Source organism: Mauremys reevesii, linkage group 20 (assembly GCF_016161935.1).
Source record: "Mauremys reevesii isolate NIE-2019 linkage group 20, ASM1616193v1, whole genome shotgun sequence".
Taxonomy (NCBI): domain Eukaryota; kingdom Metazoa; phylum Chordata; order Testudines; family Geoemydidae; genus Mauremys; species Mauremys reevesii.
Genome location: NC_052642.1, coordinates 15,171,927 through 15,189,198, shown reverse-complemented (window position 1 = coordinate 15,189,198; position 17,272 = coordinate 15,171,927). Strand labels below are relative to the sequence as shown.

General features: G+C 46.0%; 1 protein-coding gene across 3 annotated transcripts in view; it reads right to left on the bottom strand.

Moving 5' to 3' along the window:
* The window catches only part of MNT (MAX network transcriptional repressor), a 69,533-nt gene extending 58,721 nt beyond the window's left edge, over positions 1-10,812 (bottom strand). Inside the window, exons 1-2 of one of the 3 annotated variants that reach the window (XM_039508098.1) lie at positions 10,290-10,812; positions 7,942-8,056 (exon numbers count right to left, since the gene is read on the bottom strand). In XM_039508098.1, the coding sequence (XP_039364032.1) occupies positions 7,942-8,014 (73 nt within the window). In that variant the 5' untranslated portion in view covers positions 8,015-8,056; positions 10,290-10,812. Of the gene's footprint in view, positions 1-7,941; positions 8,252-10,289 lie in introns of those variants that run through there. The other 2 variants (XM_039508096.1, XM_039508097.1) reach the window with 2 other exon arrangements.
* Positions 10,813-17,272: the final 6,460 nt, after the last annotated feature.

Below are 17,272 nucleotides of genomic sequence, written 5' to 3'. Positions count from 1 at the left end.
CAACTGTTTAATCCGGGATATTGGACTAGATGGACTCCTTGTCTGATCTGGTAAGACAATTCCCATGTTCCTGATGGAATTATGCAGGCACTTACACGCAATTCGTTCTGGGGAATCCCAAATCCTGAACAGCAAGATTCAGACTATGCAGAATGGTAAGTCTGAAACATTTATAGAGCCCGAAGAACAAAGTGTTATGGAAATGCTATGCATGTGTGGGGGAGGGTTGGAGGCAGATGGTTCCCTTCCTTCCCTGAATTTTTCATAGCAGCCCAGCATATGCATCCATCAAACACTCATGTATAAAATACTAAGGATCGGATCTGTTGAACTCAACAAAGCTACATCGATTATACTAGTAGAAAGTCTGGCCCTAGGGACATATATAACTTTTCACACACTTCAAGGGCCATCCAAAATGTAGGAAATTTATCAGCACAGTATCCCTGTGAGGTAGATAAATACTATTACCCCCATTTTACAGATTGGAAAACAACCACCACTGAAGTCAAATGGGAGTTATGTCATTTGCTTTACGGGGTCAGGATTTCACCTGTAGAATTTAAATGACTTTCCCAAGGCCACACAAGGAGACAGCGGCAGAGCTAGGAGAAGAAGCCAGGAGTTTCTGGTTTCTTTTCTGCTCAGCCCACTAACCAACCCCATCTCCTTAGACAATGATACAAAATACTTTCTTTTTAGTGTGTCAAATACAAATGAATTGTGAAGACAGCACCAGATTGAGAGAAGATTTAAATTCCAGATACGCAGAGATACTCTTCTGCTCATCAGATCATCTGTCCTGATTATCTGTACGCATGTACTAGGTTTGCATTCATCATAAAGTTAAAAAAAAAATAAGGTGAACACAACAGCTATTTAGTCAAGCGGTAAAGTAACAAGATAGGTCAGGGATATGAGAGGCAATTATTTTCCTGAAACCAGCCTGCTGTCAATTTATTCTGTGGTTTCAGCCGGCCTGTGCAGACTCATAAAAGTCAAACTAGTGTTTACATCAGAGCTATGTCCACCAGCCATCCATCTATTGTGGCACATGCCTCCTCTCTTACCACAGTGGAGCACCAATGCAATTGAACCGGAAGCCTTTGAGGGAAGAAAAAAATAAAATCCCCACCATATTCTTTGGGGAAGCAGAGTCTAACCTCTGGAAAGAATCAAGCTGCTGCATGCAGCATGACTAATGATCAAGAAGCTGGCAAGGCTAGTGGTTAGAGTGGGAGACTGTGAATCAAGAAGCCTGGGTTCTGTGCTTAGTCTGCCAGCAACTTGCAGTGTGCTCCTGGGCGTGTCACTTACAGCCTGACTTTCAGGGGGTGCCTGCAATGGGGAACAGGGGAGCTCAGCCCTTCTAAAATTAGGCCATTCATCTCTCGGTGCTTCCATTTCCCCATCAGCAAACTAGGCATGCAGCAACCCTACAATAGCAAACCCATGCATGCAACTGGCAGTTAAGAGCAACACCACAGTAACAAAGATCAAGAAAAAAATAAATGTTAGTAAAGAAGCAGATATTTTCATGTTGCAAAGACCTTATGAAGCGTGTGTGTAGGCAACTCATGAGGGACTGCTGGACAGTGTCCATTTAAAGAGGCAATACATGCACAGTACCCCTAAAACACAAGCCCCGAATTATATTCATATGTGTTACAGAGTCTGTGCTCCAACGCTGAATGGAGATGGCAGTTTCCCACTTGTGCCATCTTTTGAAGACCCTGGTGCATCTTTTAGCAAAGGCTGAAAACTTGGCACCTCTTTTAACCATGGTACAACTTTTAGATCCTCTATGCACTGGCGTTCACTCCAGAGGTCCCTACCTAACCTACACCATGCTGTTGTATACCATTTAATAACATATTTCGGTCCTGTTTATGCTGCTATTTGAAACCGTGTTAGCAGGTATCTTAGGCATATTAAAATATCATAGCATCCAAGCACTTTTGTAGTAAGACCCATTTTTAAACACAGTTTGAATAGTAGACAAGGCCTTACAACCCATGTACAGAAAAATATTTACCATTTTGGGGCACTGGGTAACAACAAGGCAGTTTCGCAACTGGGTCAGAAATTGTTTGGTTTTGATGAGGAATAACATGGCTAATGGCATGATTTTATCTCATCCACAAAGGCAAGACCAAACTGTGTTATAAACACAATTCCACAACACAGTAAATGTCCTAGTTTACATAGGTCGCTAGAGAACTGAAGGAGATGATCACCCAGGTTACCAGTTAAGGTAAACAATCCCCTACCTGGTTTAGTTTTTTCTTCACATCAGAAAGGATGGAAGAGCAACAAAAAGCCACGTATGTCTGATAGGAAATGCAGGACGGCCAAGAGCAAAGGCATCAGTGTAACTTCTGAGGAAATGAAATATTTGGAAATACTTGAGTCAGCTTTATAAAACATTTGGAAGCCACATGTGTGATCAGGGGAAACCAGCCTTCTGAGATACACAATTAAACGGAAGAGACATGATCCTCAGGAGCTAGTACTGTTTCTGCTGTGAAACTGACAATGTTTTATGCACTAGATTTGACAGTGACATGACAGTCCTACAAACACAGGACTTGCCATCTCAGCTCAGACCACATAGCTCATTCTATCAAGCCTGGTATCCTACAGGCCTTTTCTAGATGCTTCAGAGATCTCTTAAGCGACTGTTCAGTGCAATGTATGGGGATAGAGATCCCCTTCACACTTCTGCAGAGATCAGCTGACTCCCTTAAGAATGTGATTTCATTACTGTTTAGCAAAAGAAGCCTTCCCAGTAGTTCTTCCTTGCAGTAATCCCTGAAGTTTGAGAACATTCAAGCTGCAATCTACTAACAGGGTCAATCTGGAAAAAAAAAAAATACAAACCAGCTGGTGATAGAAGCTGCTCAGCACGTCGAACAACAGAATAACCACTGCTCTCTTCACTGGATCTTACGGCTTCCTCTGTTTTCAAGCAGATCTTCTCCTCCTCAACCCTGACTCGCTGTCAAGACCAGTCCATCCATCATGCCTGCCCAGATGGGTGGAGCCTCTGCAGGTGGGTGCACTGCCCTAGATAGAAATCAAACTGGCCACACTGCCTCCTTTGAATAGTCTTCCACTTCCTGCTATAAAGAACTCTAGAGTGTTCAGCCAATCTGGATTTCTGGACTGGCTGGACGCATCGGCACCCTGTGCTTCAACCAAAGGCCTCACCCGGTAGGCTGTCCATTGGCCTCTCACTACCAGGGGGGAGGGTGGCGCCTTTGTAATTTTGTGTCAAAGTGAAAGCTACATGCTTTACACTGTATTAATATTTGTCTCCGTTGGTATCGCTCGTCCTGAGTTTGTGTTATGTATTTGGGTCAAAGAAGGATCAAGTGCTTTAATACTACTTCGTAATTCTCTGCCCTTTAGCACCCTCTGCCCAGGGACCTCAAGGCAATTGACAAACATTAGTGAATTAAGCTTCACAACAGCCTTGGGAGGCATATCAGCACTGATAGCCCCATTTCACACACGAAGCACAGAGAGGTAAAGTAATTTGCCGACACTCATATTGCACAAGTCACAGAGCCAGGTACAGAACTCAGGTCTCCTGGGTCCCCATCCCATGTTTTCACTGAAGATTTCCTGAGACAGCATATACTGTATCCCAGCCACTGTCTCCTCACCAGCGAATCAACATTCTAACGCATTGCTCTGACATTGCTCCCGTGGTTCAATACAAGACTGGTGCAAACCTCTACATCAATAGATGTACCCCCCACAGTACGTAGTCACAGACAGTACGGAACCCTGGGTACCAACTACTGAAGCGAAAAGTTCCACCGCCACACTTAACATTTACGGGGATCTCCAAAAACAGGCTCAGCCTTACTTTAATCTTCTCCTCCTTCCCTCTTGACATTTAGCATTGATATTGTGGAAGAGCCTGGAGGCCAACAGCTTGTTGTCCCATTGGGCCAAGTGCTGTAGAAAGGCACAGAAAATGACAGCCCACGCTATAAAGTGTTTACTAGTGGCTGGATCTCTCCCCAGAGCAGCACAGCAAAGGATACACTGATCTTTACTCTGCTGGCTCTGGCAAACAAACAGTTCCATGTTAGAAACATGAGAGTCTTGCCAAAAAAAAAAGAGGAAACTGTAGCAGAGGGACCTCTGAGAGCAGTGATTTCTTCCCATCCAGTTCCATGGCTGGGTGGAGGCATAAGGAGCCATGGCCGAAAGTTTTCTCCCTCTCCGGCAATGGGATGGAGAGGGAGAGCGACATGGTCTATGAGTTTGGAGTTTGCTCTGGACAGCAGGGCCTCCCCAGCAGCTTCCTGCTTCGCTTTCCTACAAGGCCAGCACATTCCAGTGTGTCCTTGCCAGAGCAACATCAAACCCCAGCAGCACCGGCAGCCGCTCTTCCGGGGTCTTCCTCCTCCCAGTGTCAGCCCCACACATTCGCCGTTGCCCAAAATATTTTTTCTTGCCCATCGCGTCAACTGTGTCACTCCCCCCGACCTTTGAGTTGCTCAGCTGTTTCCTCCATATACCAAGTCCGTACAACTTGCTGTTCCTTTGAGGCTGTTCACCAGGTACCACCCATTTCTCTGACCTGGTCTCCTTTCACATTGACGCTCCCCTACCACACGCCCTCTCCGCTCTGCCAGTGTTGAGACCACCTCTCACAGCACTTGTAGTCAGTATTTCTATGAAGGTAGCACCCAAAGAGCCCACTCAGGATCAGGGGCATTTGTGCTGAGTGCTATACAGGCAGAGGGGGGAAAAGAGACAATCCCTGCCCTGAAGGGTTTACAGACTCAAGAAGACACCTCGGGGCCTTTTTTCTCTGTGCTTGGTTTGCCACACCACCTTGCTCAAGCCCCTCCTCAAACTCAGTTCTGCCACGAAGCCTAATTTTAACAAAAGTCCCCCGCAGCTCGCAAGCTGTGCACAAGCCTGGCTGACCTGAGTCATTCTTGTGCCTTCTCGCTCATGCTGCTGCCACCTGCTCCTGTGTGTTTGTGCCCCTCATTTGTTGTGTCATGATGAGCTCACCTTGCCAGCCACAGCTGGGACCGTTCCTCTACTTGTTCTGAGATGGGCCTCGCACATTTTTGGGCGCCTCAAAAATAACCATCTTCTCAAGAGGTGGTTTGCGCAATGAACGGCACGGCCTGACACCACGTCTCACATATTTCATCTCTTCTACTTCTAGAATGCATTTGTCGTGCCGCTAGGAATATTAGCACTAAGCAGTGAGCAAGTCTGAATATGGAGACTGTAAACCATCACTGTCTTAAATGTACACATGGATTTTTCAATTCACCCTAAAGCTGTACTGCTCCAGGATGCAGTACAACTTCCAGGCCCCAGCAATGACATTAGCACTTGCTCAGGAGGAGAAGATATGTTAACCCACAAGCATAGGTTGACTATTTTTCCTTCTTAGTTAACCAGAAAGCTGTCTGCCCTTTCATGTCTCCAAGCTGCCTTTCTTTGCAACAACCACTATCTCCTGCATGACTCATCAGTGAAACAATAGATTTTCAGCTCCATCCCACAGCAATGACACACAAAGAGAACTGTTCCTTCTTGCTTTTGCAGCAGGTACAGTAGTGTCACCGAGCTAATGCTGCATTACAGCTCTAGCAGCCTTGACAACGTGTACATAAAATTAATAAATAAAAAGGGGAATCCCAAAATTCTACTGCAATATTTTCAAGAATAATTAACTGAAAGCCCACTAATTGTATTAATACATTGCTAATCTAAAACCACACGTGTGTGCGTGCACACACACTTGATCTTCTCCTTTTGAAAAGGTTACACTCGAAGTGAATTATGCCTGGGTTAAGGTCAATAACAAGTACAGAGATCCATCAGGAAAGGTGGCATTCTTGCCAAGCAGCAAGTACCATCTGCACCTACAACTATGCTACCATGTGATTAAAAATGACAGGTTGGAAGTGGGGATGCCCTACTCTATACTACCTCATACAGGAGGTCTCATCCTGCCCGTACTCTCCTGCACCCACTATCATGAATGCCAGTCAAGGTCCCGAGTTCAATTTTGTCTAGGCTCGTCATGATGTAGGCCCAGGTCTAAAGTACAATTAGAATGAGATTTCCACACCCACTCAGCCAAAAATATCCCCACAAAGGAAGTGCTGTACTTGTACACGCACTCACACATAAAATCATCGTCAGCGACAGGACGACGATTTTAAAACTATCACTAAAATTGATCAAAACACTTCCCTGCAAGCAAGTGGGAATTGGTAGATCAGATTGATGCACTTAGGGACCAGGTCTGCCTCTGTGTGTGTGGCATGCCTAGCACAATGGATGCCACCACAATATAAGAAATTAAATAATCATCGTAACATATACACACGTTGTTACCTGCAGGATGAAGATCACATGGGGAGGTTGGGGGGAGGGGGTGAGAGAGATGAGCTGGAGGGAAAATACCAAAGTCCTTGCTGCCCTATTTTCATCCAGTTTAGACTATAAACTCCTTGGGGTGACAGCTGGTTCTTCCTGCATCAGGAGATGCACTGCTAAACATATTTTGCACTTTACATTTTCAAAGCACTGCACCAACATTCATTAGCAGATGATCGGGGGGCGGGGGGGTGGAATATTCTTTAACACCTTGCACTTCTGATCGCACCAGCTCCGATTGGAGAAGCCCTTCCCCCAACCAACCACACGCTCTGTTGTAAGAATGAAAGTGCAGCGGTGAAGCAACCCAGCAGAAGCCCCAGAGGGAGTGTCCCCGGCGCACGTGGTAGAGGGCGGGGCTTGACACGTCATCCTCCCCCCCCAATGAAACTAACTAGTTTGGAACGCAGCAACATGCTACATTCCAAATGAGAGAGGAAAGCTACAGCCCTGCCTTTGCCTTGGCCCAGATCCTTCCCCCCAGACGGAATCAAGGGCGCAGGAGAGCACGGATCTCCCCACCCACCCCAATCACCCCATCGGCTGAGGGAGGGGGGGGACAACCCAAGGTTCCCCTCTGCAAATTTCCGGGAAGGCAGAACATACAAAAAAGGAGGGAGGCGGAACGGTGGAGTGTATCATATGACACTCTATGTCATTTCATTATGCAAAAGCAGCCTCCCCTCTGCTGGAGTACTGCCACCGCCCTAAGATCTGAAATACAGGAGGAGATTTTCCCCACAAGGGGAAAAAAACTGTACACGTTACATATATTAATGACCATTGTACGAATTCAACTGCAAAGCAGATCGCCGGCAGGTTCTATGCAGACAGGCTGCGGGTCATTTTGGAGAATAACTACCCCCCTCCCAACCCACCAGCACAGACACACTATAATATACTTTAGGTTTTGAGCAAAAAAAATATAAAAATAAAACAGGCTTCGATTGCTCTGACTTTTTGAACACGATCGTTTTCATCATTTCAGCAACGGAAAAAAAGTGCATTTTGCAGACTCCCGTCCAAAGAATAAGAGTCTCTGCATTATGGGTGAATGAGAGAGAAAAGGGGGAAGGCAACGTTAATCTCCCGAAAACCAGGGCTTTCCGATCGCCCACAAGCATGTGTCAGCACATCGCTACTAAGTGCTCAACTCCCAACAAAAATTAAGACGTGCCTGCTTCAGAGGCGACGGGAAAGCCTAAAGGGAGACTGATTTAACTCCAAGCCCCTTTGCAATCATCCCTTCAATTTATTTTAATTCAGAACATAATGTTCCGGAGACCATGCTTTTTTTCTTACCAAATCAGCTTTGAAAGCAAGGTGTACCCTCCACCCGCCTAAGACACAGTAAGTAACACACCGTGCAGCGACGGGTGGCTGGAAATCAGGCTGCTTTCTTGTAAAAATAAAAGACTATATATTTTTTTCAGCTTTTGGAAAATGGTGTCCTGTGTCTTTAAACAGCTCTAATTCCGATTTTGCATGCTGTCTCTCCCCCCCCCCCCTTACCACGTGTTTTCTGTTGTTGCTGGGCTTGCCATTCCAGAAATCTGGCCGCTTCCAAAAGTGTCTCAATGCTCATCGCTTGGGTTGCCTTTCAGTGGAGGATCCAAAATCCTGGAGACTTTAAAAAAAACAAAAACAAAAACGGGGGTTTCCTTCTCCTTGCCTTCTCCCCAGTAAAAATGCCGAATCGAACCACCCCCCACCCCGATCCCCTGCGAATCTTCCAGACAAGAAAAGGGTTTGCAACAAGATGGCGATGAGTATGTAACAGAAACACAACAAGAAAAAAGGACTAACACTGCCCTCAGCTACTATACAGACAGCTGCAGACAAAACCCGGCCTGGATCTTTGTAGGTCACTGGACTGGAACTCGTCAATGCCATTCTGCAGGGGTGGAGTTTAACCACTGCTGTTTTGAGTGAATCCTCTTTACTCAGAGGGAGCAAATCTGCCAAAGCTCTTATTTGGGATCCTTTTTAAATGTGTTGGATTTTATTTTTAATTTCTCCTTTTCGTGGCAGATTTATTTTTGCTGGTGTGTATTTGAGTGAGACATTTAAAATGCCATCTGTCATTCAAACTGGCATAGATAGACAATAGCTTCATGGAACTTTATTTTAACTTGGACTTGTTTGAGATAGTTTAAAAACTATCTACAGCTTGATCCAAAAAGACTCTGTCCCATAAATTAGACTGGTTTGGTCTGATTTTGGAGGGTCATTCATGGAATTATAATAATTATAGATGGAAAAAATTAGGTCATTTTGCTCTCTGTTCTCTTTCCCAACCCACTGCTGCTGCAGTATCATTGCTCACATGTCATTTCCAGTCGAATTAGCCTGTTATTATTTATTGGGATCTGATTTTTCAGAGGTGTTAAGTACCTCCAGCTCCCCTGGACTTCATCTGGACTTTTGGGTGCTCTGCACTACCAGGCCCGAAATAGCTTGTGCCAATTTAACAGTCACCTGATATTTTATTAACACAAATGGAACTTGGAACTCCCACCTCAGCTGATTTTTCTGCAGATGTCATGAATTATTTGGAAATACCTCTATTAATTGTGCATACAACTCAACGTAAATGACAGATCTTTCATAAAAACAGATAAACATGATAATGTTGCAGTTACTGATTCTGCAAGATGGTCTATGCCGGGACAGGGAACAACCTATATGGCTCAGTTTACAGCACCAGGTCCCTAGAAAAGGAAAGGGTATTGCATCATCGTATCCGTATGTACTTTTCAAATATTTAACTTATTATGGGATTTTACAAGGAAATGGAAAGAAGACAAAATGTTACCACAATTGTTGATATATGCCTATATATATTACTGAATAGAAATGAGGTTCCATGCATAATACAGGACAAGCTAAATAAACTGTGTATCCAAATAGAGATGGAAAAGGCCTGTTAGACCATTTAATTCACCCCTTGTTGCCAACACAGGATTACTCCTTGCAGCACAGGGAGGGAAGTTTCATTGTACACAACTGTGTACAAATACAGATTAAGGCTACTTCAGGTGTTTCTGCAGAGGAAAAAAAAAACCTCTGCAGCATTTATTTTGACAAAGACATCTGCCTTATTTTCAGTTGCACTGTGTCAGTTTCTTTTACTTTGTTCATTCTTAGGGAGAAAGGATGCATCTTGCTTTCAGATAAACTTTGCCCACAAGAGAGAAAGAGACAGGCCCATGATCCCAATTTATTATTTTGTATTAAATGATGTCTAAGGTCTAATTGCAAGGGGATGAAGGAGGGAGGTGAGTTTTCTGTGGGATGCAGGAGGAGGGAGAATCCAGTAGCCGGGTTTTCCACCTGGTCCTCCCCCCGCAGTGCGTTTGCATCCTATTAAAATATGTCATCCTGCCCTGAGCCAATCCGCTTGGAAAACAACAAGGCATGGAGCAGCTCCACATGGGCACCCTGCTCCGTCTGCCTCCGACGGCGTCTTCTTTAAAGGGCCAGCCACCCTTGGAGTTTCCCCGGCAGCCAGGAACAGCGCACTGGAGAGGGAGGAGGGCACGTTACCCCCGGTGAACCCTGATAGCAGCTCCTCCGTCAGTGTGCCACTGGGAGAGGGTTTTTCCTTCCCACGCTCCTGGTACAGAGATGCGCAAAGTCATGGAGTATAAAGGGCGGGGGGAGAGGGACGGACGAATAAAACAACCCGCAGTGGGATCAGGAAACAAAAATCCTAATATGCTGCGAACCCAATGAACCAGTGAAACGTTTTAGCGAGGCTCAGGAAACTGCAGGGCACAGAAAACCCTGCCTGTTTCCAGGAGGGGAGGTCTCTGCCTCCAGTAGGCGCATTGCATTCATTTCCGAGCCAAATGAATTACCTCCAATCAAGGGCAGCCGGCAGGCGCCTCGCACGGTCTGCTGGGTGCACCTGATGCCAGGTGCTCAGAAGCTGGTGCAATCCGGAGCCCCGAACGATTCGGTGCTTTACGATACCCGGCCTAGTGCAGGAGACCGTAGGTCGGGGGTATGTGCTGAGCACGCTTGGTTTTGGGTGGATACCGGAAGCATTACCGCGGGGGAGTCCGCTCGATCTTCGGGGATAAGGAACTGGCGCATTTGCCTGCACGCAGCGGGGCGTCTTGTTTTGGGGGAGGGAAGCGGTTCCGCTCCGCTGGCTGGATTCAGTTCGGTTATAAATGGCTCCAGTGAACGGTACCTAATGATGGGGGGCAGTGCCAGGTGTATTCACCTGGGGGGAGCGGGGGGCACGTTTTATTTGACACTCACACTACGCTGCAGGGTTTATGAGCCTGGGGGAGGGCATTTGAGGAGGTGATCTCCACTCCTCCCCCCCAGACACGGGGCTGTGCGTCACTCCCGACCGCTAACCCCTTAGACAGTAAAAAGTGCACAGGAACTGGTGTGATCTCCCAGGCTCCTTATTCCTGTTGCTTGTGGTCTCTCTCCTCTGCGTGTTGATGATTAAGAAAGAAGAAGACAGATCTTGGGGGGGGGGGACTGAAGGAGGAGGGTGTGGTGCGGAAAGCAAAGGCAAAGCAACATCTTCTGCGGTGTTTAATCTTTCACAATAAATCAAGACAAACAACGTGGAGGGAGGCGGAGCTGCAGGGATTACACAAACCGCCTGATGTTGCAGGGGGTGGGAGCGGGAGGCGGAGCTCAGTCACCCCGGACAGGATAATCTGTCTAGTCATGGCTTGCTACGGGCAAGCCTGCGCCTTAAAGGGAACTGCGCCCCATTTCTGCAAAGGCCCCGCCGGGGAAACACGTGACCCGGGCACACACTACGTGACAGACCAGGCAGGGAAGTTTGTGCAGCACACAGGAAAATGGAGCTGGCTCTGCCCAGGATTGGAATACAGGGAGTTCCCTGCTGTTAGTCATCCCTGCACGAAAAAAAAAAGATAGAAAAGCAGCATCTAAGTGTCACACGTGTAAAAATATCTTTCAGCACCCAAGGGAAAGGCTTAAAAATAAGGGCCTGAGCCCGCAAAGCATCGGTCGCTCAGCTCCATTTGTCTTCAGTGAGAGCTGCAGGATGCTCAGCGCTCAGCACCTGTGAAAAGCAGGCCCTAAGCGCCAGATCCTGCAAAACTGAGCGCCTCCTGAGCAGCTGGCCTGCAGAAGAGCCCTCTGTATGCTCCACAGCTTGTCTCTCTCGCCAGCCAAGTTGGTGCCATAAAAGATATTACCTCACCCACTTCTCTCTCATATATCCTGGGACCCACACGGCTACACCACCATTGCACTCAACTCCCATGGCAGGCGCCTCATTGTAAATCTCTCTCATGGCAGCTGAGGGGCTCAGCACCTCTCAGAAGCTGCTCAGCGCTTTGCACGATCAGGCCCTAAACCAGGAGTTCTCAAACTGGGGGTCGGGACCCCGCAGGGGATCACATGGTTATTACATGGGGGGTCGTGAGCAGCCTCCACCCCAAACCCCGCTTTGCATCCAGCATTTATAATGGGGTTAAATATATATAAAAAAGTGTTTTTAATTTATAAGGGGGATCACACTCAGAGGCTTGCTATGTGAAAGGGGTCACCAGTACAAAAGTCTGAGAACCACTGCCCTAAAGGAATCCCGGCTCTAGCTGCCCCTTCGCAAAGCAACTCAAACAGTTCCTAGTTGATAGGATGTAACCCTCAAATGGATTAATATTTAAATTGAATTACAACTATACTCACAACAGTGCAATTACAGTAACAAAGGGGAAGGGACTAGAAATGGGAAAAGAACAAAAGGAGAGAAAAATGGGGATAGGATCAATAATGCTACTCCCTGCTGAATGAATGGAACTGGCTCTGTGGATATGAGGAAAGTGGTGGACGGGATATACCTTGGCCATATATGATACAGTCTCCCACAGTATTCTTGCCAGCAAGTTAAAGTAGTATGGATTGGATGAATGGACTATAAAGTGGATAGAAAGCTGGCTAGATCGTCAGGCTCAACAGGCAGTGATCAACGGCTCAATGTCTAGTTGGCAGCTGGTATCAGACAGAGTGCTCCAGGGGTCGGTCCTGGGGCTGGTTTTGTTCAACATCTTCTTTAATGATCTGGATGATGGGATGAACTGCACCCTCAGCAAGTTCACAGATGACACTAAACTAAGCTGGGGGGAGACGTAGATACGCTGGAAGGTAGGGACAGGGTCCAGAGTGACCTAGACAAATTGGAGGATTGGGCCAAAAGAAATCGGATGAGGTTCAACAAGGACAAGTGCAGAGTCCTACACTTAGGAGGGAAGAATCCCATGCACTGCTACAGGCTGGGGATCGACTGGCTAAGCAGCAGTTCTGCAGAAAAGGACCTGGGGATTACAGTGGACAAGAAGCTGGATATGTGTCAACAGTGTGCCCTTGTTGCTAAGAAGGCCAACTTGGGCTGCATTAGTGGGAGCATTGCCAGCAGATCGAGGGAAGTGATTATTCCCCTCTATTCAGCACTGGTGAGGCCACATCTGGAGAACTGCATCCTGTTTTGGGCCCTCCACTACAGAAAGAATGTGAACAAATTGGAGAGTGTCCAGTGGAGGGCAACAAAAATGGTTAGGGGATTTGGGGCACATGACTTATGAGGAGAGGCTGATGGAACTGGGCTTATTTAGTCTGCAAAAGAGAATAGTGAGGGGGGATTTGATAGCAGCCTTCAACTACCTGAAGGGGGGTTCCAAAAAGGATGGAGCTCGGCTGTTCTCATTGGTGGCAGATGACAGAACAAGGAGCAATGGTCTCAAGTTGCAGTGGGAGAGGTCTAGGTTGGATATTAGGAAAAACTATTTCACTAGAAGGGTGGTGAAGCACTGGAATGGGTTACCTAGGGTGGTGGTGGAAACTCCATCCTTAGAGGTTTTTAAGGCCCGGCTTGACAAAGCCCTGGCTGGGATGATTTAGTTGGGATTGGTCCTGCTTTGAGCAGGGGGTTGGACTAGATGACCTCCTGAGGTCTCTTCCAACCCTAGTCTTCTCTGATTCTAATGATGTCTTTCCCGTGATTGGTGTGAATGTAGTGTCAGTGAAAGGTACTGGGGCTTGGCAACCCTAGAGACTAAAGTCCTTTGACTACACTACAGGTACAGCGTGTGCAGTGCGAGCTCACTGCATTCTGTCCTGCCTTTGTAGCTCAACCCTGACCTGGTGATGGTGAGAAGGTAGCTGAGTCCTCAAGGCCACTTCAGTCCTTGGCCTCTTCGATAAGAATGCCAGATCCTGCCAGCTGTGGTTACAGATTTGTGAGACTGGTTAAAATCAGATCTATATCTTTCCAATCAATCTATAAAGAAATATATCAAGGTTTCTGGTTGTGTTGCTGTGCTCCCTCTACCCACCCTTAAATTTTACATGGGGCTGCTGAGTCCAATAGTGTGTGTATTGGTCCAGCTTTTTAGGCACTGGGTCCTGGATGTGAGCATGTGATCAGTATCATTACTAAAAAGATTGTGCTGCACTGCCCTGCATATTTGGTGTCTCAGGTGACTGCTTGAACTGTATAATAGAAGGCCCAGTTCTCATGGTAATGGACACAAAGGCTTCCACTGAATGGGAGTTAGGTGCCTAAATACCTGTGAGGATCTGGTTCAAAGACCTGAAACCCATTGCCCTTTGTAAGAGCAATGTCTGATCTATAAACAAAGCCGGAGGCCATGGACTGCAAAGAGAAAAGCAGTTTAGGAATCAGTTTTGGTAACAAGAACATTATACTTATATGAAAAGTCCAACAAAACCTTGTTTATGGCATAGAATCATAGAATATCAGAGTTGGAAGGGACCTCAGGAGGTATCTAGTCCAACCCTCTGCTCAAAGCAGGACCAATCCCCAACTAAATCATCCATCCCCAACTAAAGAGGAGGTTTCCTCTCTCTTGTGTTGAAAACTTTTCAATGATCAAAATAGAGTTATGGTCTGGGCAAATATTAGAGCCAAATAATAATACCACTAATTTATATTTCTCCGGCACCTTCCAGCTAAAGGTTTGAAAGCACTTTACAAATGTTAATATTATAAGTCTCACAGCACCCCCATGAGGTAGGTCTGTTAAGTATTATCCTCATTTTATAGCTAGGTGATCTGAGACAGAGAGATTAAGTGATTTGGCCAAGGTCATGCAGTGAACCTATGGCTGATCTAGGAACAGAACCCACATCTGCTGACTCCTAGTGCTGAGCTTTAACCACAGACAATCCTTTCCCATCCTGCTATTTATAGGAAGCATTTGGGGCAGAACTGTTTAAGACTAAGGGTCAGATCCAAAGCCCACAGAAGACAGTGGACTGACTTCCACTGACTTCACAGGGCTTCGGATTAGATTTCAAAAAGACTAGAAAGGGGAAAGTTTAACAAGTGCAACATTATAGTGTGCAACACGATACAGTTTCAACCCAGTCAAAACCATGAGTTTCCAAAAGTAAAGCTTGATGGGGAAGTTGGGATTTGATTCAGTGACCCAGAGGCGAGATTTGCAGCTCTCTCTCTCCTTGTTGCCCCAAGTCCATGGCAGCAAAAAAGTAAAATAACAAGACATGAATTAATATTTAAGAGAGAGACAAAGACTAATATGTACAGTGGTGATGTGGCAATGAGAGAAATCTTGGACAATTATCAATCCTTCTGTAATTCTGCTGATCTCACTGGAGCAGTGTTGATCTGACATATCTTTAGAGGAAGTGCAAGATTTATTTGGAAACAGAAGACAGTTTCTCCAGTCTATTTTCCTTTGGCCTGTTCTCTCCAACAGCACTACCTGCTACTCCCAATCCCAACCCCATCCAGTCCATTGACTAACAAATGGATGCCATGGGGATGCAGTGATGCTGCATGTGTGACTTTAGGCCCAGCTCTGTATTGAAGGTGCATCTTTTTACAGGAGGGCTGGAGTTGGTTGCTTGAGTGTGTAACAAACAATGGCCATATGGCATACAGACACCATGGCCATCAGTTGGCAATGAACCTAAGACCTTCAGCACCACAGGCCTCTATTTTAACAGTGATGGGATATAACTTTTTGTAATCCTATTCCCCGTGACTGAAGCCAGAGAATACAGACCAGTCTCTTAGCAGCTCACGCTTATTACGTCTACCACTCAAGAGAAAAGTCTGAGCTCCTTTAGCTGTGAGATAATAAAAGGCTGTATAGAAGCCAGGCCCAGGAACCATGATCACATGCTCTGGACCACTGTACTATAAATCAACAGTAGGGTTAACCATGCCCTAGTAATGCATTTTTAAACGTGATTGTCCTTGTCCACCCTAAGGACAACATTGTGTTTAAGATTATGGTCGCTAGCATGTTTTTTAACATGATGCCTTTTTGTGGCACAGGCAAGGGCTAATGGTCCAGTGCGCTAGACTTTGCCTTAAAAACTGGTTAACCCAAATCACCCACCAGAGCAGTGTTATCCCCTTGTAAGGAAAGATCTACACCAGATGCATCCCCAGACAGTAGCAGCCAAGTCCTGGAAACCTCAAGAAGTTTTGTTTAGTTTTTAGAGAGAGGAAGCTCACTTGCAAATTCCAATACCTGGGCTACCTTCCTCATCACCTCTTCACCAATATACTGAGCTGCTCTGGCATCAGAGCTGCTTTGACCTCTCAAACCATCTGCAATCTTCATAACTCGGCACTTTTCAACTACAACGTGCTGTAAAATACTAATTAATCAGTCTTCACCATTATTAAGGTAAGTGTGATTATCTTCATTTTATAGACGAGGAAACCAAAGTGCGGATGGATAAAGTGTCTTGTCCATGGCCACTGTCGGAGCTGGGACTGCTGCTGCTTCAAATGCTGAAGTCTTTTGCCCTCAGCTGAGGTCCTCATGTACTTTTTTAAGGGAATCCTATATTTTAAATTTCATTTCAATAATTTCCTCCATCTGCCATCATGCATCTGAAGGACCCGGGGTCTCTGTAGAGGCCATGCTCGAAATAGGTCATTTACCTCCTTTGGTGTTATTAATTTGGACCAATAAAAGGAGTAGAGATTTGTAATATAACTCACCTCTTTGTCTCAGTGCCTCTTAATAGGCGTATGCATCACATAACACAATAGCACATGCAGAACAAAAGCCCAGTTATTTGGTGTTGCAAACTAAGAATTCGGTCAGAATTTCAGATGACAACATAAAGGCAGTGATTATCAAGCAAAGCTTTCAATTTAGCATGGCTCTCTGAGGAGGGAGAGGACCAGATTGCTCAGTTCTCCATGGTAATGTAAAGGAGAAGTTTTAAATATGCTGCGTGGAAAAAAAACCCTAATAACAATGTTGCCCTTCTACAGCTCCTTTCACATGAGAGGCCAGATCCTGTGTTGGTATAAACTGGGATAGCTCCAAGTCAATAGAGTTGTTCTGATTGACACTAGCTGAGGATCCGGCCCAAAGCACTTCACAGAATTTTTGTAAAAACCATCTAGCACCATATAGAAACGATACCATTCAATCCAAATAGGGTTTTAATTAAATCCATTCAATCTAAATAAGTTTAATTAAACACCAGACGTTCCTTCTGCAGACCTTGCAACCCAAAACCTGCATCCTCGCGTTAGTGCACTGGAGCCAGAAAGTGGAACTGACCAGAAATTAACTATATATAGACAAGTGAAATTAATAAGTCTTCCTAATCACGGCTACAAGTGTGTGTGCCACTGTGACCCAGGCTCTCCTGTTATTGATCATGCTCTGGAGGAATGAAGCCATACAATCCCCACTGGGGGAGTGGACTGTGAACGGTGCCCCTACAGTGCCCAGGCTTCAGAGGTGCTTCCTGCTGGGGGTGCTAGTGGAGGTACGTACAGAGGGCTGTAACATGGTGCTGTGCTCTGCCTTGCCCTGTGTAGACC